General features: G+C 38.1%; 1 protein-coding gene across 3 annotated transcripts in view; it reads right to left on the bottom strand.

Moving 5' to 3' along the window:
* Nucleotides 1–24,207, bottom strand: part of MDFIC (MyoD family inhibitor domain containing) — a 50,464-nt gene extending 26,257 nt beyond the window's left edge. Inside the window, exons 1-3 of one of the 3 annotated variants that reach the window (XM_082309653.1) lie at nt 24,071–24,145; nt 22,309–22,348; nt 12,384–12,515 (exon numbers count right to left, since the gene is read on the bottom strand). In XM_082309653.1, coding sequence (XP_082165779.1) covers nt 12,384–12,515; nt 22,309–22,330 — 154 coding nt within the window. In that variant the 5' untranslated portion in view covers nt 22,331–22,348; nt 24,071–24,145. Of the gene's footprint in view, nt 1–12,383; nt 12,516–20,956; nt 21,032–22,308; nt 22,349–24,070 lie in introns of those variants that run through there. The other 2 variants (XM_082309652.1, XM_082309654.1) reach the window with 2 other exon arrangements.
* Between the last annotated feature and the right edge of the window lie 663 nt (nt 24,208–24,870).

The raw sequence follows: 24,870 nt of genomic DNA, 5'->3' as shown, positions 1-24,870 counted from the left end.
AAAAACCATGCACTTAGTTTCCTGAAAGGAAACAAAGCATAAGCTGGTCAAACAATTCATAAGAAAGCTCTGATATCTGAGCCACACAGTTATAAATCTGCCCTGCGAGAAAAACACAGTGTCACATCATTGACCAACAGCTACAAGCAGAAAAATTCAGAGAAACAAACACTTTAACACAAAGGACAAAGTACCACATTATCTGAAGAAACAGGTAAATTGTCTTAACAGGATGAAATTACTTGTACAACCTTTATCTTTCATCCCACAAGTGAGCTAAAATTCTGATTCTCCACTCCGTTCATGAAACGAGATACAAATCTCTATGGAATTACTACGCTCAAACTATTTCAATATAGTAGAGACCAGTAGCACCTGCAAGTCCTTATACTGCAGAACTGACTGAATAGCAGCAGAATACTGGTTTTTATCTCTGACATACAGAGAGGGAGTATTCTTATTTCAACATGTTTAAAAGCATTCAACATTACATATGGAATCATTTTCATTCTCTACTAAAAATATACAAAATATTTCTTTCAACTTATAAATCTACATAATTTGCCCCACTGAAGTTTATTTAGTTCACCTATTGTTTAAAAATACTTCTAAGTAGCATTTAAATTTGGATGAGACCCATGCTTTGAATCAGTGCTTCTTGTAACAAGGACCTTTTTTCTGAAAACCTTTTGTTTTGTCTTATTTAGAAGACATACTTCCCTTTATTTGAGGGGAAAAAGAAAATCCTTCTGTACACTAATCACAATCACTTTTTTTTTAAATGGAGTGCAGATACAGCAGTGAAATGTGTGCTATGTCAATGTTATTCACATAACTGAAAAGTGTCCATTTTTACATTTTAAAACACTTTGTTATAAGGTTTTGCAAATAAGCTAAAGGATTTCCAGGAAAGAAACAGCATTTTAAGTGAAAGCATTAGAATTTACAGTTACATTCTTTTTTTTTTTTTTGTCCTTTTACAATTCAAGGGCTTTAAAAAGTCACAGCTGAGGCAGCAACCCCCTCTTACCCAAAAAGACCCAAAGTACAGCAGCAACTCTTGTCTCATAGCAAAGACAGCAACTATGTTGCACGCAACCAACCTTCCTTCGCTGCTTACACAAGCCTTCAGCCCTACAAAAACATTCATGTCATCACCAGTAACAACAGCTCAACCAGGCTGGCGATGGGTGAGCCAAACTGCTGCCTCCATCCCTTTGTGCTGTGCAGCTGTTTCGTGCTTGAGAAACATCTCAGCCTCCCTTCTTGCATTTCTTGGCCCCAAACAGAAAAGCTCTCAGGAAACCATTCAAACAACTGCCAAAGGGACAGAACTGCACTGGTTTTGATACATCCTTATCCTATCTACTAAAGATTCATGCCATCTGCCATTTTATTTGCACTGCTGCCATAGCCCTGACACTTGGAATTAATTCCAGCACCCTTTTCTTTACTGTTCCTTCAGCACAACTAGCTACATTTTATCATGCCATATCATTTTCTTAGGCTGCTGGAATTAACAGCTCACAATGGGAACATCTCCCTGCCACCTTATATTTAATTAGTGTTACGTTAATTTAAACAAAATTCCTTGTTTCTCTACAGTGCAGTACTGCCAAGCCAAACTACTCAAAAATAATCAATCACTTTCTTTTTAAATATATCCTTTCTATTGGCATTTTCAGCTTTGAGTCTTTAACTTTCAGCTTTTGTCAGTAGCTACAAACTAAGACCAGGTTAATTTGTTGTTTATTTTATGAAAATTTAAAACTGACATAACCACATGACTCCAGAAGTTGATATTTTCATATTTGGTTGTAATATTTAACAGGGTTGCTTTTTTCTTGAGTGCACAGTACCTTTTCATAATGTTTAATTTACACATAAAAGTTAATTCTCCAAGAGTCAAAATATTAATTCTAATAAGAAGGTTCATTGCTACTTACAAAATAGCCTAAATGTTGATGTTAACACACTGAAGCTGAAGTGAACAGGCCTTATACTGAAGCCCTTTAAAAACATTTCCCGTCACCCTCTAAGCACAACCTTCCTGTCACTGCTTAGATATGTAACTGTAATAGAGAAAGAAGTGGGGAAACAGGAAAAGGGATTGTTAAAGCAAACAAACACCAAAAAGAGGGGAAGGGAGGACTAGAGAAAATTATGCAAACAGAAAAGAGAAAAATGGCTTAAAGACAGTAACTATAATAGGGGTGGGTCACTCTTTTCTCTCTCTTTTTACTTCATAAAATAAATATGGGAAAGAGGACACAGCACAATTTATTTAGAATGAGAACAAACTTTCAGTATTCCTCCAACTTCGACTCCACCACGACAGCCACCACTTCTCTTTCTACCATATCACCAATCCATATCCTTTAAGTTCTTTCAAAATTACCATAATTCCTAAAGGGTTTTTTTTTTTTAAATAATCAAAACCTTGAAATGCCATTCCATTATAGTCACTGTGAGATGGATTTCCAACTCTAAATTTAAATTTTGAGAGCAAAGTGGATCATTCTACAGGAACCTTCGCTGTGCTAATCAAACAAGTCTTCTCTCCTTTTCCATAAGGACCTGTTCCACAAATATCCAACAAAATATTGATAATGAGGGCTAAACTTCTTGCCCTATTCCAGCTATCCCAGCAGAATTGCGGTTGTGGATGCACACATGATAAGGAAAGAAAGCTTTTGGTTATTTCTGTTGTTCAAGGAGGCAGCACAGCACAGCAAATAAGGTCTCTCAGTTAGGGTGTTCTTCTCACAGAGCTAGAGTAGCGGATGCTCTGTAATACACAAACAGTCAAAACCAAACGGTGATTTATTTAAAATTAAGATTGAGTTTATTGATTAAATTCCTCAGGCATAACACTACCCAACAGATGGGAATCAGAAAATCAAGTGGACAGAGAAGTAGATGAAGAAACAGTCAAAGGAAAGGCAAAAGAAGAGCAAAGGAGGAAAAAAGATAACTTTTATTTGAATTCCTCCTTTAAAATGGTGTTGTGTGCTTGTTTTTTCACTTCTGTATCTTTTAAAAGTTAAATGCTGTCTTATTTGTTGTAAATATAAAACTCACACTTGTTTAAACTTTCCAAGTCTTAATCCAGCACAAAACAGTTTACAGAATGGCTGTAATGAAGATTGTTACAAAACATCTTTAAGAAAGATGTTTCATCTTTAAAGAAAGGTCTTTATAACTACTTCAGATGCATGAACATACACTGCTAGATACTTTATAGAGTGATTAGTGTATAGTCTGCTGAAAGAGCTATTCTCATATAAAAATATTTCTCAATATTGATTTTACATTATAAATATGATAGTGACTATTACCACTAAAGTTAGCACACAGTAAAAAGAATATATATTGAGGTAGGGAAATACTTTATAAGGTCATAGTTACAAAGCAAATAGCTAGGAAATACTAAATTGTTAAATGAGCTGGTGTAATTTACATATATGAAAACTACATGTGCGTTACCCAGAGTTAGCTCTGCATCCTGCCTCACCATCCAAATATTTTTTAATATCACTTCTATGAAAAACTCAGTTTGATCACTCAGATAAACCTTTCCAGGCAGGCTGATCCCAAATCTTCTCACCAAAACATAAATGTTCCCTTCATTTTGAAATTCAAGCAAAAGGAGCATTGTTCACTAATCTCCTGTATTTCTGAATTGTACAGACCTAAAATATGTTCACTCTGGTTTGACACTGCTCTTAAGGCCAATTTTGGTCAGCCTAAGAATTTTTCATTGCTTTTCTGTTAAAATGGGAATTTTATTTCAAGTTGCAACTTACAGAATGCAGTTAACATATGCATCTACCACAGGGAGATGGGAAAAGGCACATGCCTTCTAACTGGCTAAGAGGTTTTATTTTTGAAGACAGACATATTTCGTAGCTACCCAGACTTGAAGGCAGCCTTGCTACTGCTCCACCAAGGAATGGACAAACGGCTTGTGCTGTCTCTCAGGGGCAAAAACTTGCCCTGAAGGTCAAATCTGACTCATAGGCTACATATTTTATAGGCTTGCCTAACAGTTTGCTCTACTTGACTTGTCTCAAAAGCAAACTTCATAACATTTTATGCAAACATTATACAACCTTAAGTCTGAGCTGTAAATCAATAAAACTCACTTAAACTTGAGGAACCTCTGCAACAGGAAATAGTCTCTTATTTGAAAGTCTGCTACGCTTACCATTAGCATTGCTAAAGCTTACAATTTTTTCTAAACAAGTGTCATAATATTTACAGCTTCAGATTAAAGTAAAAACATGATAATTAGGATACTGCATAGAATTTTCGGGAAGCAAGTTTAAAAGTAAAAGTTAAGCCTCTAGTTTTCATGGGTCCAGACATAAAACTCAGAATTTGAAAGCTCTTGTGTTAGAATGCCATGGGTTTGCACTTCATGATCACAAATTTCAAGAGCAGTCTCCATACAAAAAGATGTTTCTCACATGGCAGAACACTACAGTTCATTTAAGAATAGTTAAGGTTCACATGGCAAATAATTCATCATTTTCTTAAATCAAGCCTCAATATTTCTGGAGGCCTACCTCATCAGTATAATGAGTTAACAAAACTGGTATGAGAAATAGCCTGAGTGACCACAGCTGTTTGACGTCTGAATGTTTTTCAAAGGGATCCTTTGGGTTTGGATCATGAAGAATTTTTTTTTTAAAAAGGGAAAAACAAAAAAACACCACCACCACAACACGCAAACAGGTCATAGGCTCCTGTTTTTCCTTGTCCTTTACAAAAATACCTTCAGGGAAAGGTACTTGTGGGTACTTTTGCACTGCAGATATTACCAGAATGCAGAACAAGTAAGTAGTATTCAGACCTTTCTTTCCTCTGGATAGCTATTTAAAGAAGAAAAACGTTTAACCATAATTACTTAGCTAAGCCTTCGGCTGTGACCATGAGCCCCCTCTTCATCTTTCACATTTTTATCAGTAAATACAAAATTCAAAAGATCAAAAACTATTTTGGCTCTCCAAATTTTGAAAAAATTAATTGAATTATTTTGATGTACACACAATATACAGTACTACTTTTCAGCTGTATAAACTTACTGCAAGCACTACACATATATGACAGCAAATATAAAATAAAATTAAAGAAGAGAAAAACTAAGAGAATTTTTGCCGTGGTTTAAGTTCAAGACGTTTCTGCCAGAAAACAGGTTCCTAAAAGTACAACTTGCATGACGATACTGTCACGCACTTTATAATTTGGTGTTTTTTTTGCTAAAAATGGCTAACTGAATACCGTTAGTACTGAAAATAGCAGACTGAAACCACACTGACTCATTGGTTTTGTAGTATAATATTTCACGTAGAATGCGGTCAGAGTTTTATTACTCTTCCTCTTTAAGGAACCACTACAAATATATTGTACTCTTTCCCTTATACAAGGAACTAATCAGGAAAAGAATGTAAATATTCTTTCCCATCTAGGCATAACAGCACATTAATTCTGAGACAGTACCAATACAACAAAGGAAAATATTCTGAAATTAAGATACAATTTACTTCAGGCTCAAACACAGCAAGCACAATAATCTTCATGTTACTTGAAGAATTTCACCTTTGTCTGGTACTGATGATTACTGTCATCCAAACTTCCTCAGCCTCAGACCATAAATTCAGATGATGTTCTGAGAGTCAGAAGTAAGGTAAAACAGAAAATGAAAGGCTCCAGGTAATTCTGGCTACTAGTGATATGCAGAATACATGCACCTATCTTATGGTCATCTGGTGCAGTTTAAAGTTCTCACTGAAGTTTGACTAGTGTTCTGTAAGTGGAAAAAAAACAGCAAGAAGTTTATTTCTCCACATGGAGTCACCACAGAGTACACAAATTCCTCACCTGTCGCAGTCCACCATTAACTGCATTGCTTCAAAACATTCAACCGAGTTGAAGGGGAGTGGCTATATAGAAGACATCTGCATCCCACAGCAGCTCTGTTTACAAGTAAGGGACTACTAACTTCAGTGACACTCGGGTAGTTCCACAGGCAACTTCTGTAAACACTGAAGACCCAGTCTTAAACTCTGAAGACTGTAACTGTAAAGATAGAGCTATCTGTGAAAATGCCTCTCTGCCCAGGAGAGGATTAAATGAAACTGCTATGGTTGTGCAACAATGAGGTGTGAAATTCCTTGCATGTTAAATTGTCTCAGCTGAGAGGTTTGATCCCAGAAATCCCGTGGGGAAATCAAAATGGCAAGACAATGGATACACTTTCAGCAAGAAAAGGCCTATCTTTCTGCACAAGTCTTCCAGGTAGAGACTGGAAAGACTGCATCATCATTTTCCATTTAAAAAAGGGGGAGGGAAATCTAAACAACCCCAGCTGAATCATCAAGACTCAGGTGAACAGTAGCAAACATGAGCTCCAGTTGCATACATGTGCACCAGCTGCAAACTTTAATTAGTTCATTTGGAATAGTGAAAATGTTTGGTCTTTTGGTATCCTGAAAGCAGCGACTTCTGATTTCTCATTTGTACTTCTCAGCCTACTTCAAGACCACTATTATTCATTCTCCTCAGCTTCAACTGGTGCACCATCAGTAGGAGTAAATCCATGGGTCTTTCACAGGCCCTAGTACTTCTGATGCACAACAGACTGGCCTGCCTTCAAGCCAACTAAATTCCAAAATTTTGTTGAACAGCATAATTTTCACTACCACCTTTATGAGATGCTTTATCTTGACTGGCATGAATACTCTGAATATGCTGTACAACATACTCAGCTTTTTTTCCCGCTTATATAATCAAAGTCATATTTCACTACTTAGTAGCTGAAAACTTGCCCTGGTATAACCCCAGTAGGCAGCTATGGAGAAAATTAACTCTTTCCCAGCCAAAACCAGTACGAAACTATTATAATACATCACATTTTACCTCCTGTGTTATGCTAAGGGAACTAGCTGATGCACAGTATTTTTAAAGAATATTTTTAAAAATGCATGCATTGTCAGCCATCTTACAACTGGCTGCGAAGAAGTTAAAAACCCATCAGGCTCCTCAATAGGCACGAGAGGAGTTTTTTGACGACTTCTGGAACAGAAATAGTAAGCAATCTGCCAGGTTGGGGGAAGAAACAGAAGTAACACAGGCTAGATGTCTGCTGGGGAGAGGATTAGAAAATCTCTCCGGGAGAGGAGTTCTCAGGGGGGGTCCTTTACACCTCCATTACTTCTACTGCCCAGTTCCTCGAAGATTTATCTTTTTTAAAGAAGGATCTAAATATGAAATACTGCATTCCTGTATTAAAGTATTGAACTGATTAAAGTTTTATTCATTCATAGGCTCACACTTTTTTCACAGCCAGATGAAGTGAATACCTGGGTATATTTGGAACATTGTACACAAAATGCTTCTGTAACTAAAATAATACACCTTTCAGACTCAGCAAAATATTTTGAATAATTTCCATTAATCTATTCTGCGTGACTTCTGTACTCACACAGTTACACTGCAAGAAGACTGTATCTGTCATACTTTCTAGCTTTGAAGAGAACCACTTGTTATCTCAAACACTTTGCACTATTTTTTAGACAGAATAAACACAGTCATCTGAAATCACAATAATTGTAAGATGACTGTGCACTATAAATCAGCCAAGAAAAGATATTTGGATTAACATCAAACAAAAAGAACAGTTCTAACAGCAGATTATCTTCTTCTTCTTCTTGGGGGAAAAAAGTCCCAAACTGCATAATTAAAACTACGGAAATCACTCACTTAATTAGCCAGTAGGAAAAAGGAATCTCCAGACATTAAAATAAAATAAATAGTCATGTAAAGTAAAAATGTCAACATAAAAATACAGAAAACAAAAAATAAAAAAAAAATCAAGTTTATATTTCAATAAAACAAAACACAATAAAGAGGAATATAATAAATAAAATAGTGGGCACAAGAACATGCAAAATTATTTAATCCCCACAGAGCTGAATGAAGCATCCCTTTCTCTGAAGAACCACTCTTATCAGGAGGGTGTTTCATGGAAGAGAAAGAGGCAATTGAAGCTAGGAAATGATGGATAGCAATGACCTTTCTATCCGTAAAACATGGGCATATTTTAGGTATTTAATCTTGAGAATTGGATTATTATTAATCAATTATTCATGACAATTTGAATCTATGGTAGATGTTTTTTGTTTTCTTAAATATCACATAGCTAAGGTCCTGCTTGAGAACTGGAAAGGAGATTAAATCCTCACAAGCAAATAGTGTTCAAGACTGGCATTTTCTTCCCTCCTAAACATTCCTTCCCCTGCATAACAGCACACATTGATGATAACCTAGTACTCTCTGTAAAAATTCTGCCTAAATATTCTGAAATCTACCTTTACAGCCTTTTTTTACAAGAGGGAAAAAAAAAAAAAAATCCACCTTTCCCAAAGAACAAAGCAGGGCATTGTGATAATGTGGAGCAGCAAAAACTCCTATGGCTTCATTCCTATAGCCACAGGTTACCCTGCTGCGTGTTTTAACATCCATTCCTCCTCACTTGCCAAAGATGAGTGATAACAGAAGCCAAACATCTCCATTACAGGCCATCAGATCATACAATGAAAATAAGCAGAAGGTGTTTGCAGATATTTAAAATGCACTGCTGAAGAAGAAGGAAAAGCAGATGGAGCTATTCTAAGGCTAAGCTCTTTTGAAAAGCAGAACCTCTACAGCCTGAAATAAAATGCAAAATATGTGTGCATCTGTGAAGGGAAAGGAATAGGTCTCAACATTGCCTTGAAGAAAACCTGAGATGAAAAACCTAAGGTTATCCCAATTTGGGGGAATCACTATGGAAAAGAAACTCTCCCTTACTCAGATTCTAAAATTGAGGATATGGATAGCAATGGCCACCTTGTGAAGAGTAAAGCCAATTTAATACACTTAAAACCACCAAATATTTGGCAGTTCTTCCTGTTCTCAAATACACCGTTAAAAAATGTACACCTTATTTCTAGTCTACCTGAACTTCCAGACATTACATCTAGCTCTTCCTTTGCCCGCTACAGCTGAAGAATTGTCTTACCAAATTTCTGTTCATTGTGGTATCATGCTTCTTCTCAGCAAGCCCCTCTTTATCCTCCTTATTAACACTGAGTATATTGAACTCCAGAAGTTTTTCCACAATAAGGCATGTTTTCAACTACTCCAGTCATTCCTGAGATATTTGTGGTTCTCCCCTGACCCTTCTCCAACGCAGTATTCCAGTAACAGTTATGCAAGTGCATTAACAATTAATACAGAAAGGTAATATAACCATTTGCTTCTTATTTAGCTCTCCCCTGCTTATATGTCAGTATACAGCAACCTTTTGAAGCAGTGGTGCACTGGAAGCTAATATTCCTCTACCACGACTCTCAATCTCTTTTCAAAAACGATTAGTTCTTTGGTTGAAGCTTCCCATAAGATTACCCATTTACCCGGGACATTATGAATGTTTTCATTCAGGTGGAAAAGGGATGCTCCAAAGGAGGTGGGGGAAAGGCTAATCTGGGGGAATCTCATCATCTAGAGATTAAAAAAAAGGGGCTTGAGAAAAGGACTGCAAGGGCAGGGCAAGGTGAACTGAAAACGTCTTACTGTGGAATATAGCGCCAGCATTTTAGTTTATTGATGTTGCCTGGTAAACTGAGTTCACAAGTGCAAATGAGAAATCATACATAATGAAGTCATTACAGAGTCTCTAACATTGGACTTCGTTGTTGGTGTGCCAATAAAACTGACTGATTAATCTGCTTCCATATAACAGCAGGATAAAACAGCTGCAAACAACGAAAACCTTGGAAATTAAATGCTGGAAACATTTATAAAGTGAAAACTAAGGCTAACACAAATGGAGTATGTATCAACTGTGGGGGTGGAAAACAATCTGTATGGGAAAAAAAGAAAATGAATCATTAAGGTCATGGTGAATGGTTGTTAATAACTGACAAAACTGAAGTATGCTCTGTCTAAAACAATTTAAAGAGTTTTAAAATAGACCATAATGATCAAAACACTGATTATTTCTAACCTCAAGCTTCTTTTAGTATGCAATATTCTGCAAACTTTAGTCTAGTGAGGTAATAGATCTGGTTGAATCACAGTCATTCTGAGCTATGATAGTTGTTACTTAAGATGAAATACCTAAGTAATGTTTGTGACAAACAAGCTTCTCTTTGCTCCACTTGTTCCATTTTTCAAACTTTAGTTACTAGGTAGATAAAGTCGTAAAACTTCTGCAAACTACAAGAAGTACTTGTAATTGAGCCAAACACTGTTCCTCAATTTTAAAGTAGTACAGACTTCCCTACTCATAGCCACAGCCCAAAAAAAAAAAAAGAAGAAAAAGAAGCTGCTTCAATTTCATCATTTTTGTTTCTTCTATCTAGAAGACTTTAACATTACAGGTTAAAAAAAAACATGAATTTGAAAGAAAGAGAGGACTGCATCATAGCAGCTACTCAAACACGTCTCATAATAAAGCCACTACTACACAAAACTCAATTATTAAGACTAGGAGTTTTAGAAACTTCCAGCTCTCACCTAAACTTGCTTTTCACATAAAAAACTGCTAGTGACTCCAGAAGGAGCACAGTTAAGCACACTGGAGCAGTACATTATACCTCAGAATTTTATCCTATCTTTGCCATTTTTCCTGTTTCTTTTTTAATTCAGCAACAGATGACCCTCCCATCACAGAGACATATAGCTGCATATAACTGTCAAGTCACTTTACCAGGGACTTGCACAATCCGCTGCAATTTCTACGATACATTGAAAAATTTATCTTTTCCTCCCCCACTTCCCCAGTGCAGCCAGTACAGTATGTCCTTGCGGCCAACGGATTAGAGGAAGCACAGCACCACCCTACTGTCCTTGATCCTTTCCTCCATAGTTCAGGCACACTGCTAACTGCTACCAAATAAATCTGCTTTCCCATGGGTCTGGGAATAAGGAAGCCCCAAGGAAGAGGGACTGAGACAGAGGCCACTCCAAAAGCAGCAGATGCCATACGCATCTTCCCATTTCCTCAACACAAGCACAAAGCAATTGCTTGTCCAGGGACAGTTAGGTCTAAAATAGTGATCTTTTGGAACTAGGTAAACTCTCAAACTGTGAAGGAAAATTCTTCCTCTTTATAGCCCCTAAGAATTATTTTTAAATTGTTAGATAAATGTCTGACATGCTAAATTCAAGTTTTCCTGTAAAGGATCTAGGTAACTATTCAATACATTAAGGATATAAATATTTACTGGGATTCATTATTTAGAAAAAAGTATTAACTACGGTTTGAAAAGAACTTAAAATACTTACACAAAGTTCAAGAGAAGTTGATTGTATAGGTAAGATTTAAAAAGACCAAAACAAAACAAACCTAAAAAGAAAGAGGTAACTCCAGAGAAAATCACCAGTTATAGCAACAGCAGGTTCAGAAATATGAATTTATCCCAACGTGTATTGTGTAGTATGTCTGCAGTGTAAAGACAGACTGACCCTGAAGTGTGTGGTCAGACAACGATCTCACAGAGCTGGAGCACCGCTCAGCATTTAGTCCATTTGCTTTCTGAATACACCCTATAATTACAGAACAGTTTCTCATGCTGCCCCTCCCTTGAGTAACTAACGTTCAAGCATTCACAGAATTTTAAAGTAGTATTAGCTCTGGCAGTTGACAGAAATATTTTCGCCTCAGGAGGGTGCAATTGTGGATGATCTTTTGGACAGCACATGATCTTCAATTCAAGACAGAAAAAAAGGAATAATGTTGCATACTTTTTTTATTTTTTAAAGCATGCAAGACATACACTAGGAATGTGGACTTGTAAAAACTAATTTTAAATAAAAACACAATTCCATCGCACTTAAAGCCTAAAACCTTGTCTTACAGCATTCTTCTAGTTTCGAAAGGACTAGCTACTTTAGGATTCAAACTTTTTTATAAACTTACATCTGCTCAGTGTATCTGGAAGCAATGCTCTTAGCATAGTTTACTCTGCCAACTAAATATACAACCTGAGAAATCAAAGATGATGACACCAAGCACAGTTGCATGCTGCAGCTCATGTGCCTACTAAATATACAGATCCCATTAAGAATGATAAGAGAAGAATATAATATTAAGGCTTTAAAATGTAGATGCTACAGAGGTCTATATTATACCGCACCACTCAAATCACACCTTTCTTTGAACTCGTTGTTTATGCACGCTGACATGAGTCATTCCAGGGAATAAATTCAGTAGAAGTGCATTATAGTTGCAACACAATTGCATTTGACACACATTTAACTGAGTCAACAGGCAGTATCCCGTTACACTGCGAAAGCAAGCCTAAATGGCAGCAATTTGTTCTGGAAATACTTACTTCTGATGAGGTCACCATCAGTGCGATTTCCCCAGACGGACTGGTCTTGTATCTCTGGTTGTATACTTTGGTTACTGGAAGGCTGTGTTATGTCTTTCTCTCCTGCCGCAGTATTCTCTTGGTCAGTTTTTTCTAAGTCAAGAGAAATTTTAAGGTATTAGTTTCTACGGTGTTTTTCCTCTATGTGAACAAAACTCATCTTTGAAAATTAAAAACAAGAGAGCATAAGATACCACTTGTCTTAGCATCTCATGTAGTTTCCTTAGAAATAATTCCTAATAAAGTTGATTTTCAATTTGTTTCCTTGCCCAGATCAAAATAATTCCTCTTTAAGAGTTTTTTAGTAATATTGTGTTTAATCATGCAAAATAGTACCTAGCAGCTTTTGTAACAACTTACAGTTGAGTTTGTTTATATTTAGTTACCTTCCACAAAATTTTCAGATAAAAATTCAAATCGCTTTGTTACACAAAAAAACCATTATTTTTTGCCCATGTACATGTGGCTCTGGCATATAAAAGCCACAAAATTTCCACAGAAGTCTGTTCTCTATTATTTATAATTGAATGTATAATTAAAGACAAATGTTGAAACTTCAAAACTGACTACTATAGAAATTCAAAAAATTTATTATAACACAATTAACTATTTTTCATCCAAAAAATAGCCTTTTAAAAGCCATTCCTGAATAAAAGTCCACGTTTAGCCTATGATGAAAGGAAAAATGATTTCTTCTCTCCAAGTATATGCAAGATGCAGAGAAATTTCCACGGTAAGATTATTTGAGGGATTCTTTAAGCTTATTTCACGAGATAGATAGCAGATCTTGTTGTTTCAATGATTTCAGCAGTTAACACATGCAGACCTGCATTTTCTCAAACCAAGGTAAGTGACAGGTTTCATTTTTGCTGTCATTAATGTTTTAATAGTCAAATTCACACACACAAATCTTTCTGTTCTTGATTGCTACAGGTTTTTCCTACTGGCATTCAAGGAAACATTTCCAAATCTGGAATTACTTTGTTCATTATTCACAGTGACAGATTATCAGTTTATATCACTTACTCGAGGGATCTGTAAAACACTAAATATTTTCAGTCTCAAGTATTTTTTGAGTATACATACAACATTTAATATTTACAGTAAATCTAAATGAGCAACTGTTGAAAAGTCTGTTAGCTCTATCTATGTTTCAAATAAGAACATGTTTATAAACCACTTACCATAATCTAACGATACCATATCCTCTAGTAAAGCAATTATTCCAGTCCTGAGACGCAGAAAAATCGCTTATTGCTACTGTGACACGTTAAAGGTTATTTTCTTTATGTAACCAACAGCAGTTTGATTTTAAATCCTAACTTTCTGCCTTTGTTATCCACCCTATTAAATTGAGGCATTGAACATCACTCAAAATAATATATGCCATATAGTATGTATAGTAGCGTGTGCCTTCAAGCACTGCTGCTCCCCTTCTATTAATTTCCACCTCTGAAATGTCTGACCCCCAGCTACCTCCATGGTACTATTTCTCAGTCCTCCCTCCCATCACCATTTCTTCAACAACTTGTCAATATTTTCTCAAGTCCATCCTGAGATGGACTGTTTCACTGGCATTGCCATGAAGTTACTGAAGGGACTGACAAGATATCCATTGACTTTGAGTTTTGCATCTTGCCCTGATGACTTAATCTCACCTACTCATCCTATCCAAAAAAAGCCCCGGATTTTTTCAACCCCTTTGACAGACATTAGATACAAATTGTTTCAACCTGATATCTATCAGATAGATACAAATCCAACTGTATTGAAGGATGATGATTTTGCCTGTGCAGTTAGGTATTAGGTGCAAATGTGTCTCAAAAGTTTTTGAGAAGTGCCCTGAAATAGACTGAATGAAAATAAGTAGTGTCCTGGAGAAAGCTAGTGTAAAAGCACTCTGCCTTCCACATAGAGTAAGCTTAAATGAGCTATTTTAAGAGATTTTGCTCTTAAGTTACTTTACTGCAGTAACAACACCAAGATTACAACAATATCTATCTGGCAGTGGTAGTACAAAGCTGCAGTTACTGTATACAATTTTCTTGTATAGGATACGACTTTGCAGAGCCCTCCTGTTTCATGTAGTAAACAAGAATGGCTCTAAGGAAACATTAACGTTGATATTGTGGGGCCCCCAGTGTTCTAGATTACATTTTTATCTAAGAAATCTGAAGGAGCGCAGAATACAATTAGTCATCATTACTCATAGGGATTTACTTTTCATTCCTCTGCTTATTCTCGCTTCAGTATGTTTTCCTCTTTTTTTTTTTCTTACTATGTAAGTTGTATGTGTATTTTTCATGTTTACTTTTATTATTCTAGCTGGATATGGTAAAGAGCCAGTCAAAACCATGTAAACAATATTAACAGTTAACAAGAAGGAAGAGGCACTATTAAAAAGTAAAAAAAAGTAAAAAAATGTTGCAATTGAACATCAATTTTGATAGCAAGTTTACAACAATTAACATTGAGTATCTGTTCTTTGATCTATTGAATTCACATTAAGACTTCCCCATGAATGTGCATAACAGAAACCTACAGCATTAAACATGTACTTGGTATCATACTTTGCACTCCAGAATTACCCACTGGTGCGGCTGACCTCCTGGCAGATGCTGCTCTGTGGGTGTGGTGGGCTGACCCCAGGCAGCAGCTGAGGACCACACGGTCGCTCTTTCCCTCCCCAGCTCCCAGCGGGACGAGGGGAGAGAACAGAAAGAGCACAAGTGAGGAAACTCATGGGTCAAGATATAGTTTAATAAGTGAAGGAAAGAGGAAGAAAAAACAAAACAAGTGACGCAAAGGCAACCACTTCCCACTTGTAGACTGATGCCCAAGCCAGTCTCTAAGCAATGGCTACCTCCCCCAAAACCTCCTCCCCTCAGTTTTTATTGCTGAGCGTGACATTATATGGTGTGGAACATCCCTCTGGTCAACCTCAGCCAGCTGTCCAGGTTGTGTCCCCTCCCAACCCCCTGCCCACCCCTAGCTCACTCACTGGCGGGGCAGAGCAGGAAAAGAGAAAACCTTGATGCTGTGCAAGAGCTGCTCAGCAACAGCCAAACCACTGGTGTGCCATCAACCTTGTTTTAGTCACAAATCCCAAACACAGCACCACAGGGGCTGCCATGAAGAAAATTAACTCCGCCCCAGCTAGACTTACTACAATGCGCCTTTAGAAAAAGTAGACCTTAAGCTGTGTTTATTTAAGATTTTTTCATACATCCCTTCTGATGCGTCAGAACACTGAAAATAGATAAACACTGGTGTCCTGATTAATTATATGTTTTTTCTTGAATGTGCCCCAGGTCTCAGTTTTAGTACAAAGAAATTTCTTGATTATTCCCTTACAATAAACAGCTGATGATGGGATCATAACTTTTTTTTTTATTCTAGAGGTGCAACTACAACATACCAAATACAACCAATCACGCATGAAGCCAGCCTCAAGAACACTCTTGAGTCTGTGTTTTGTTGATGCCATTATTTTTGTGTTAGATGCATAAGAATAGTGGTAAGACTAGTTTATGAAAGATAACACATTTATGAGCCCAGTAAGAATCGACACAAATACCTTAATCTTCTCTGATGTGCCATGCTTGTGGTAGAGCAGCTTTAATAAAGCCTACAGCTGGCACAAATACTAATGGCTGCGTCTGCCCATAAACAGGTATGGCTTTTTTCTACTGCATTTTCAAATAAATTTATAACACTTCTCTGTTTTAATCAAGCTTAACCTTAAGAATTTTAATGTAATACTTCCTTAGTATTTTAGCTTCTGCTTCCTTTAGTACACCCTTCCACTCTCATGTGACTAACTTCCTAAACTGATAGCCAAGAAGAAAAAGAGATGCTCTTCCTAGCAGTTCAAATAATGGAAAGAAAAGACTCGTTATGTTCTGAGTCTGGCAGTGCTGAGGCAGAAATCCAATCTCTCTTCAAAACCACAGTAGGTTACTCTAGGTCATGTCACAAAAGCAACATAGTCTTCTTACCTAGTTGAGACCCCAGGCCAGCAACTCAACCAGCCATCACAGCTCAGCCCCCAGACCAGCAACCTGTGTGGCTAAGTACCTCTCCTAAACTAACAGCAGTACCTGGGCTGAAGAGCTTCTAGTCGAAAGCCCCGCAGGAGTGACACCCACACAGAGTACGCTGTGATTTATCCTGAAGGTAAGCATGGGCACAAACTCTACTTGTGCAGAGATTAATGCAAGTTTAAGGTTTAAGTAAGGAAGAGATGCAACATGCTGGCAAAGTATAGAATTGAGATGGTTAACAGCCCAAATCACATCTATATTACAGACAACTGGTAAGCCACTTAGTGAAAAAATTTAAAATTTTAATCACATCTCAAAATTGCTGTTTCATGAAATAAGTGAACAAAGTGAACTCCTAAATTTTTGTTATTTGGAATTATTATATATAAATCACTTTTATAGTACATACATTCATTTTACCATAATCTTGTTATATTTATTTTTAAAATTACACAGCAATACATGTATTTGATGATAGAATCAAAACTTGTTTCCACCATTGAGACTATTGTAACATTGATTGTTAACTACTGTTTCAGTTTGGAGTATGTGCCTCCGGTTACACACATTTCTTTGCACTATGACAAATACATTTTACAAGACTCCACCAACAGAATAGTGGCAGCAGTCTGGGTCTGTAGCACCAAGGCTACTATTACAATAGCCCTATCAAAAAGAAAATTGAACAAATAGCCAGAATTGTCAAGAAAGACTTATGTATAGTTAGGCAAGAAGGGTCTACAAGGCAATCTCTCCAGATCCCTTCCAATCCTGTTTTCTATGCCTTTATAAAGTTGAGGGATATAGATCCAACTAATTCCTGAAAATTTCTTAGAACATCCTAGTGAAGTAGTCCTCTTTTCAGAGCTATAATTATTCTATCTTTCTCTATGAAAATGTAGAGCATATTGAGTGGACATCGAATTAATACACAAAACTGATAGAAAATACAAAAAAGATAAGTAATGGATGTACATTTGCAGGACACGCCTCAAGAGCTCAAGTCTTTGACAAATAACCAACTTTTCTTCTCCAAGTGCTTGTGCATTTGTACATTCACACTCCAGCTGCCCCTCCGTGCCTTGCTATGTCTCTTGAATTTACTTAGAAATGGGTCTCACCGTGTTCACAGATGGCATCATACCTTAATGCATCCCTAACTATGTAATATTCAATCTCTGAACACGCAAAAAAAATGGAAACGAGTGCCCACAATAAGTGGGTTGCACGTCCTCAGAGTGCAAATGGCAGCTGATTTCTATTCATGAGATGACACATAAGCCTATATACTGACTCAGCCATCTCTTCCAAGCATGTGAACTGTAAGAGTGACCAGCAACATGACAAACTGGACTTGAGAAACAGGTTTAGAGTTTGTCTATTGACACAGGGACACTGTAGATGCAAAATGAGTTAAAAATCCTGTCAGTGCAACCATAGACGGCTTTGTTGCTATGATATACTCATTTTCTGTTCACCAACAATGTGGTGGACCGCACCAAATAACAAGTAAAGCAGAAGCAACTGCTGGGAAAGGCTTCTGGAACCCTGAGGGGATCATTCTCATCAAGGAGAGAGGGACAAGCAGAATAGACTGGCATAGTGGAGTCATTGTGACCTCCAAAAATGCAGAGTCAGGAACAGTCCAACAGTTTTACTGTTTAAGGGCAGAGGAATGAAAGAAGCACAGGGCAAGCCTTACTTAATCACTTAAATTTGACCCAGCTGCTGGGATGTAAACATCAATCCTCAGAAAGCCTGAGTTATCCCTGAGCAAGCAGACGCAGATTTAAACATACATGTGCAAAGCTCAAACCATCCCAAATGGAATTTTGTCCTTCAAAGCAAAGAGAAATTAAAAAAAAAAAAAAAAAAAAAAAAAAACCAAAACAAAACACAAACCAAAACCAAACACAAAAGTAGATCTATGAGGAACAAAAAAGTTGAGGAATGTTTCCAAAAGGAAAGGTAACAAAACAGTTCTCTGTCTCAAGCCTACAGCAGTTGGGAGGGACTGAAGAGTGTGTGGCAAACACTGCATTTCTAACACTTCCTTTGTTCATTAATATCCTCGCTGGCAAGGAACCACTGAGGATGCTATTTCCTACCAAAAATTCCACTGTTCGCAACAATAACACAAAGGAACCGCGATAATACCAGGTTTCACAATAACAGTAACACCCACCAGCTACTTCATGAAATGCCTAAAACTTTTAGGCATTTCACATAACAAGTAAGTTCAACTGTGCTATTTGTGTAACAGAATGCCTATTCCAGTTCGTGATTTGCCTGAAACGATCTCATTTCATTAATGACTGGTTGTACAATCTAATTAATATTGATAAGCCACAAATTATGGAGCTGGAAGCCTCCATTTAGATGTTTGATTGTTTTAAAACTAAAATAACCAATTTGTCTTTATTTCATTTCAGTGGCTTTCACTTAAATGTCTCATTGCAACTTTCAATGGCCTCAAAAATGCCACTGAAAAAATCAGACTCTTAAAATCAGAGTAATTCAACTGAACTTCTTGGAAAGCTCTTACACAGAATTTTCCAGGTGCAAGCTATGGAACAACTATGAATGTACTACAAGTTTGACAGCCCTGGACAAATTTCAGTCATGATAAATTAAAAATTAATAGCAACATGCAAATAGGTACTCTGCACTATCAAAAGCATTACGAAGTTCAAATACATAACTGAAAAGTTCTTTTCACAAATAATCACACTAACTGTCATGTGGCCAGTTTTAAATTTATGTCATTCATCCAACAATGTTTCACATGTGTACAAAACTAGTTTCACATAAGTGCTAAGCAATAACTCGGTGGCTATGGCTGTATTAGCAACAGCATGGGCCAGTAACAGTGGGCCTGTACAGAGAAAGAGTTGATTTTAAGGACACATTCCACGCACATGTTCCAGGGGCTTTCTACTTTGGACTAGCTCTCAGATTTAATCTCAAAGACTGAAGGCTTATTAGTGGCTGGAGTTCATTAGGCACATTCCTGCAGTGCATCTTTCAGATTATTTTGTCCAAAAGGAATCCAGTCCAGGTCACTCCCCAGGATCACTCCACAATGCAAACCAAAGCGGGGGCGAACAGGAGATTCACTTCAAAACTGCATTGCTGATCCAAATGAAAACACTAGCATAACACACTCATTGCTGGATGCTACTTATTAGGAAAAAACAAGTGTTTAAAGCAAAGAGAAACCTAACTTCTGAGGGCCTGGAATGGAATTTGAGAAGAATTATTCTGATATAAAACTAGCCTATGAGATGGAACAAAAGTATTTTGAATTTGATGCAAGATCTTTACAGTCAACTCCATGAAACACAAGTCTATCACACCCATGTGCACAAGTCACTTTACTGGAACAGCATGCACATGAAACTGAAAGCAGAAGTATATTTTTATGACAAACTAGAGTTAGACACTTAGGAAAGTTTTAGGTATCTTAGTCAGTAACGTTCAATAGCCACCTCAGTACTGGCAGACAGTGATGAAACAAATTAACACAGATTCACTCAACTCTTGTCAGATTGCAAGTGGGAACACAAATACAGAGGAAGTATTTGGTAAGTTTGAGCAATCTGAGTGCACTGGTTAACCGTTAAAGTAAAAATCCATTACTCATAACACTGAGGCACTGCTGGTAAAGTGCAATAATTATGGTGATAGTAATCGTTGTTGCCTCAAGAATGTCCAAACATTCCTTGCAGTAAGTCTTCTGTCACCCCATCCCATCTAGCCAGCAAGTTCCTTTAGTGCTCCTCATCATGAAAACGGTTAAGCACAGAAAACATGAAGAGGTTTGAATCACATTCTTGAAAAGGAGCACATGCTTTTTGTATTTTTCTGAATGGAAGTACTAGTTGCTGAATATGGTTTCTTCAGACACCAAATCAGAACTGCATCTCCATCCAGCAACAGTGACATGATTTGCACCAGAGAGAATGGTCACTTATAGAACTTGACCCTTAATATTTCTAATAGACTTCTCCATTCTCCTCCACCCCATTAAAAAAAATAAATTCTAGTGGATTTCCATCATCTGAAGAGTTATTAGAAAAATCTTATAGTTGAAATGCAATTATCAGTCTCAATTTCATAGTAGGTTTTTTATTATTATTATTTATTTTCTTTCTAAATTGAGAAAGCTAAATATTATTCACTTGTTATTCTAGGTTACATTTAGTTACCAACAAGCAAAGGTAAAAGCATTCCAAATACTTTACAGATGACAGTCCTACATTTTCTAAAATGTGGTCTGATTCTCTAAATATAGTTCCATGTTCATTTAATTTCTCTCTTGTATTCCATGGTTTAATCAAATGCAGAGGATTTAATGAAAAAAGTCTAGCCATAGTCCAGGCAATAATCATGACATGACCTCTAACGTGTGAAACATTTTCTTTAAAGCAGAGAGGCTAATGGTCACTAATTGTCACATTCCTTGCTTAGGGACATTATTTTGGTACCTACCAGTGAGAAAATACTCGATCATAGCCAAATTGAAGTGGTCTGAGCATAAAGATGACACTATTCACTGACTACGTTACAGAGCATACAGGTAGAAGTAGTCATAATTTGATTCCAAGGCCTGTGGAGCTACAGGAGAAGAGAGACGGCATGACCAGGATCTTGAACAAGGGTACACAAGTAGAGCTACACTTGTGGAGGGATGTGGCAAAAATTAACTAGATATTTGCAGAAATTAGGTTAAACCTTTCATCCTGTAGTCTGTACCTTAGAGCAGCAGACTCTGTTGGCACAGATAATGGTTTAAAGTATGAAATTGAGTATTGACATTGCCACAAAAGAAGACACTACAATTTCGTTTGCTCTCTCTCATAGCACACTAATTGTGGAGGGGCAAAGTCCAATAAACTCACTAACATTTATGCATTAATTCAAAAATGAACTAACAAGGAAGAACAGTGACAGGGGAGATGCTGAGAGAGCATGTTGGTTAAAGTAACACACAAAAATTCTTTTAAGTTGCAACAGTCAGAGCATGCCACATCTGTAGGCCAAACTATGTCTCAACCCACAGTTTTCACCATGTCCACAACCGATGTATATCCCTGCAATCTGCCTTAGCTTTATTTCTTTTGTCTGTTTTTTAATTAGGTTGTGGGATAGCTATTTGTTGAATACCTAAAATTCAATTCAAGTTTCTTTTCCTTTCATGGAAAAATACAATTCAGCTTCAGCATCTGAATGTATATGACAGCAAGCAAAAGGAGCACTTTGAAGATCTGGGCTTTTTTATGATACCTCACAGAACTACAGAAGAGGAGAAGTTTCTTCTCAGGATATAAGGTAGCTATACCAGTTAAACAAATATAGAAGCATATTAAAGTATGTATTACCAATCAAAAATTCTTTCTCACTAGAATGCATGTAATACTTTATTATACATACAGCATAAGGCATTTTTTCTGATTAAGGAAGCTTTATTCCTAGGTGGACACAGATGTCACGTATCTCACTGTAAATATATGGAGTCATCACATAAATATGAGGTGATTCTAAGTAAAGTAGTAATTACTTCAAATTATTGCAGATTTTTCCAAATACCCCTAGCCTATTTCCAGAAATAATATGAATTTCAACAACAGCTTTTAAAATTATCACCAACGTCTAGAGAAGTCAGTGTATTTTTGGATGTCCTCGGGGTAGTACAGAAAGAGTAGGGGGTGTTAAAAGTCCCAGTTCTACATTATTTTAGATCTTCAGTCCTGGAATATCTGGACTACCTTACCCTGTAACCACACACTGCAAAGCTGACAACAGAAATGCTGGAATATAGACTGGAAATGTTATGAACTCACCTCTTCCTCTTTCCACCCCCATTTCCCCAACAGACTTAGGCTAGAAAAAAGCAACAAATATCCACAGTTATCCTTAAATCTAAGTTCATTAGAATAAAAATTATGTATTTGAATGCTGAATTCTGTAAAAAAACAGCCTTGTCTTTCTGTGAACTATACATTTGCTTTAAAATTGAGCATGTGCCTTGAAAGGTGTGGCCAGTGAGCAAACCTGAATCAATATATTACACTGGTTTGTACCTTACTGATCCCTAAGAAAGTAACTTTATAATCCTCCATCTCAACAGCTGTGAGCTGTAATTGTGTCATTCAGATTTTCTGCACATAACTTGTCTGTGGACAGATGAGTATTTGTTTCCTTACTTTTCATAAAAAGAAGAGCATGTATTGAAAATCTTACAAAATGGAATCACATAAGACCTTATTTCACAGTGAAAACTCAGTTTAAAGTGGCACTGTAAGAATGATACCACTTTCCAGGCTAGTTACTTCACTGACTTACAACTTCAGTAACTTTGATGTATGGCCTACATGCAGAATTTAACCAGTGTGGCCGCTTGATCACATGACAAATAAAAACAACACATTGAAAATAAACATGTATCACAGATACTGATGTTTCTGGCAAAAACATGATTCTAACAGTTCAGTTCTACATGCTTGATCTTCTGTATCTAATTTTTTTTATTTACTGTTTAGGAGTTATGAGTCATTCTCTAGGGAAAAAAAAAAAAAAAACAACAAACAATAAGATAAGTATAAGCCAATTTAATATGTCTCCCTGCCAGAACATTTTTTATTTAGCTATGGATACTTTCTGGTTTCTCAAGTGAGTCTTCAACTTTGATTTCACATAGCTATTGATTTTCCAAGTTACAAAAACAAGACTGCATCTTTAATCCACGGTTGCACAACTGTGTTACCAGGCTCTGCTCCAGTTAACCAGTTATGAATAAAGTTACAGTTTTTGAACAAGCTTATTTGTCTGTTCTTCAGAGACTTTTTAAACTCCTGTCAGAATTCTGGTAAACAAAGCTGTAGCTGTAAACGAGAAAAAAATAATTGTCTCATCTTCACAGACCAGGACTCAGGAGGCAAATATACTTCCCTAGTTTGAGGATAACCTGTAATACACCTTGTCAAACTTCCCTACGTGAAGGTCATCAGAATATCAATGTATTTTGTGCAAATGCAAGCAAGATGTAACTTAAAGAATTTCTCTTTAAGACAAATGTACTTTTAAACAACCTTTTGAACAGCTGATATGAACAAGTTAATACTCTCAGTAACTGGTTTTAGCTGCAGCATCAGAGAGTAATCTAAGAACAAAACAGCAAAGTGACCTCCAACCTGAACAACGCTCCTGCTCCTGGGTCAACCTTTCTTAAGGTATTGCAAGACCTGGAAGGAGAGCTAGAAAGAGCTTCTAAACACAAACACAAACACAAACACAAAGCTGAGAGACAAGAAAGCAGTTTTTAAGGACCAGCATCTGCCTCTGAATGATTGCAGTTTTTCAAGTACTAAGAACCGGTGCTGACATCAGTGCATCTTCCCCCCCCCCCCCCCCCCAATTTTCTACATAGGAATTTCTGATTAAAACAATAAAGAAGTGGAAGTTAAAGTGTTACAGAGTTACACCAAAGAGGGGAGGTCGGGGGGAGGGAAAGAGAAGAGGGGTTAAACAACACGAAACAAATCAGTAAATGTATCATTCAAATAAAAGGCGCAACAATTACAGAGAAACTTTAAAGCAACTTACCTCGCGGGAGAGAGATCAAAGAGCTGTTTTCAGTCGGAGCTTGCTCTGGCCCTTCAGGCCCCGGAGGAAGAGGTTCTCTCACTTGGGACATCTGCCAGCTCTCTCACCGAGTAATAAAGAGCCTGCACCCCCCTCCGACAAAACTAACACGCGACCCTGAAGGAACAAGCAAATGAAAAGGCTCGTTAATGTATTTTATGCAGAAAACTCACGGCTCGAGGGCGAGGGATTGAGGAGGGACGGCAATGAAGCGGCGGCAACTTTGCGGCGCGGCGGCGGGCGCGCCGTCCGCCCCCCGCGGCGAGCACCCGCGGGGCCGGGGGGCGGCGGCCGCGGGGCGGGGGCGGCCGCGGGCCATCAGCCGGGCGGCCGCGGGGGGGAGCCGGGGGGGCCGGGGGGCCCGGGGGCCCCGTCCGCCGCCGCGCAGCCAGCCGGCAGCGCGGCGCGCCCTACCTCCGCATTTCCTCCCGCCCCGCCGCGCCGCCCGGCCCTCCTCCGCGCCCCCGCGCCCCGGCCGCGGGAACCGCCGCGCCGCGCCGCTCCCCGCGCCGCCGCCGCCGCTGCGTTTTCCCCCGGCGGCCGCCGCCTCTCCCGCCGCGCCCCCCGCCGCCCGCCGGCCTCCCCCCCCCCCGGGCAGGGGCGCGCAGCCCCCGGCACTCGCACCCGCTGTCCCCCCGCCGCCGCCGTCCCTCCTTCTCCATCATTTCCGGACAATGAAACATCCCACCCCGGCTGGCGGGGCCGCGGCGCGGGGCGGCGGTTGTGCCGGTCCCGCCGCCCGCCAGCGACGGGCCCGCGGG

The sequence above is a fragment of the Platalea leucorodia genome, assembly GCF_965183815.1.
Source record: "Platalea leucorodia genome assembly, chromosome: 4".
In the NCBI taxonomy this organism is placed as follows: domain Eukaryota; kingdom Metazoa; phylum Chordata; class Aves; order Pelecaniformes; family Threskiornithidae; genus Platalea; species Platalea leucorodia.
Note: the sequence above shows the minus strand (reverse complement) of the source record. Positions and strands in the feature narration are given on the sequence as shown.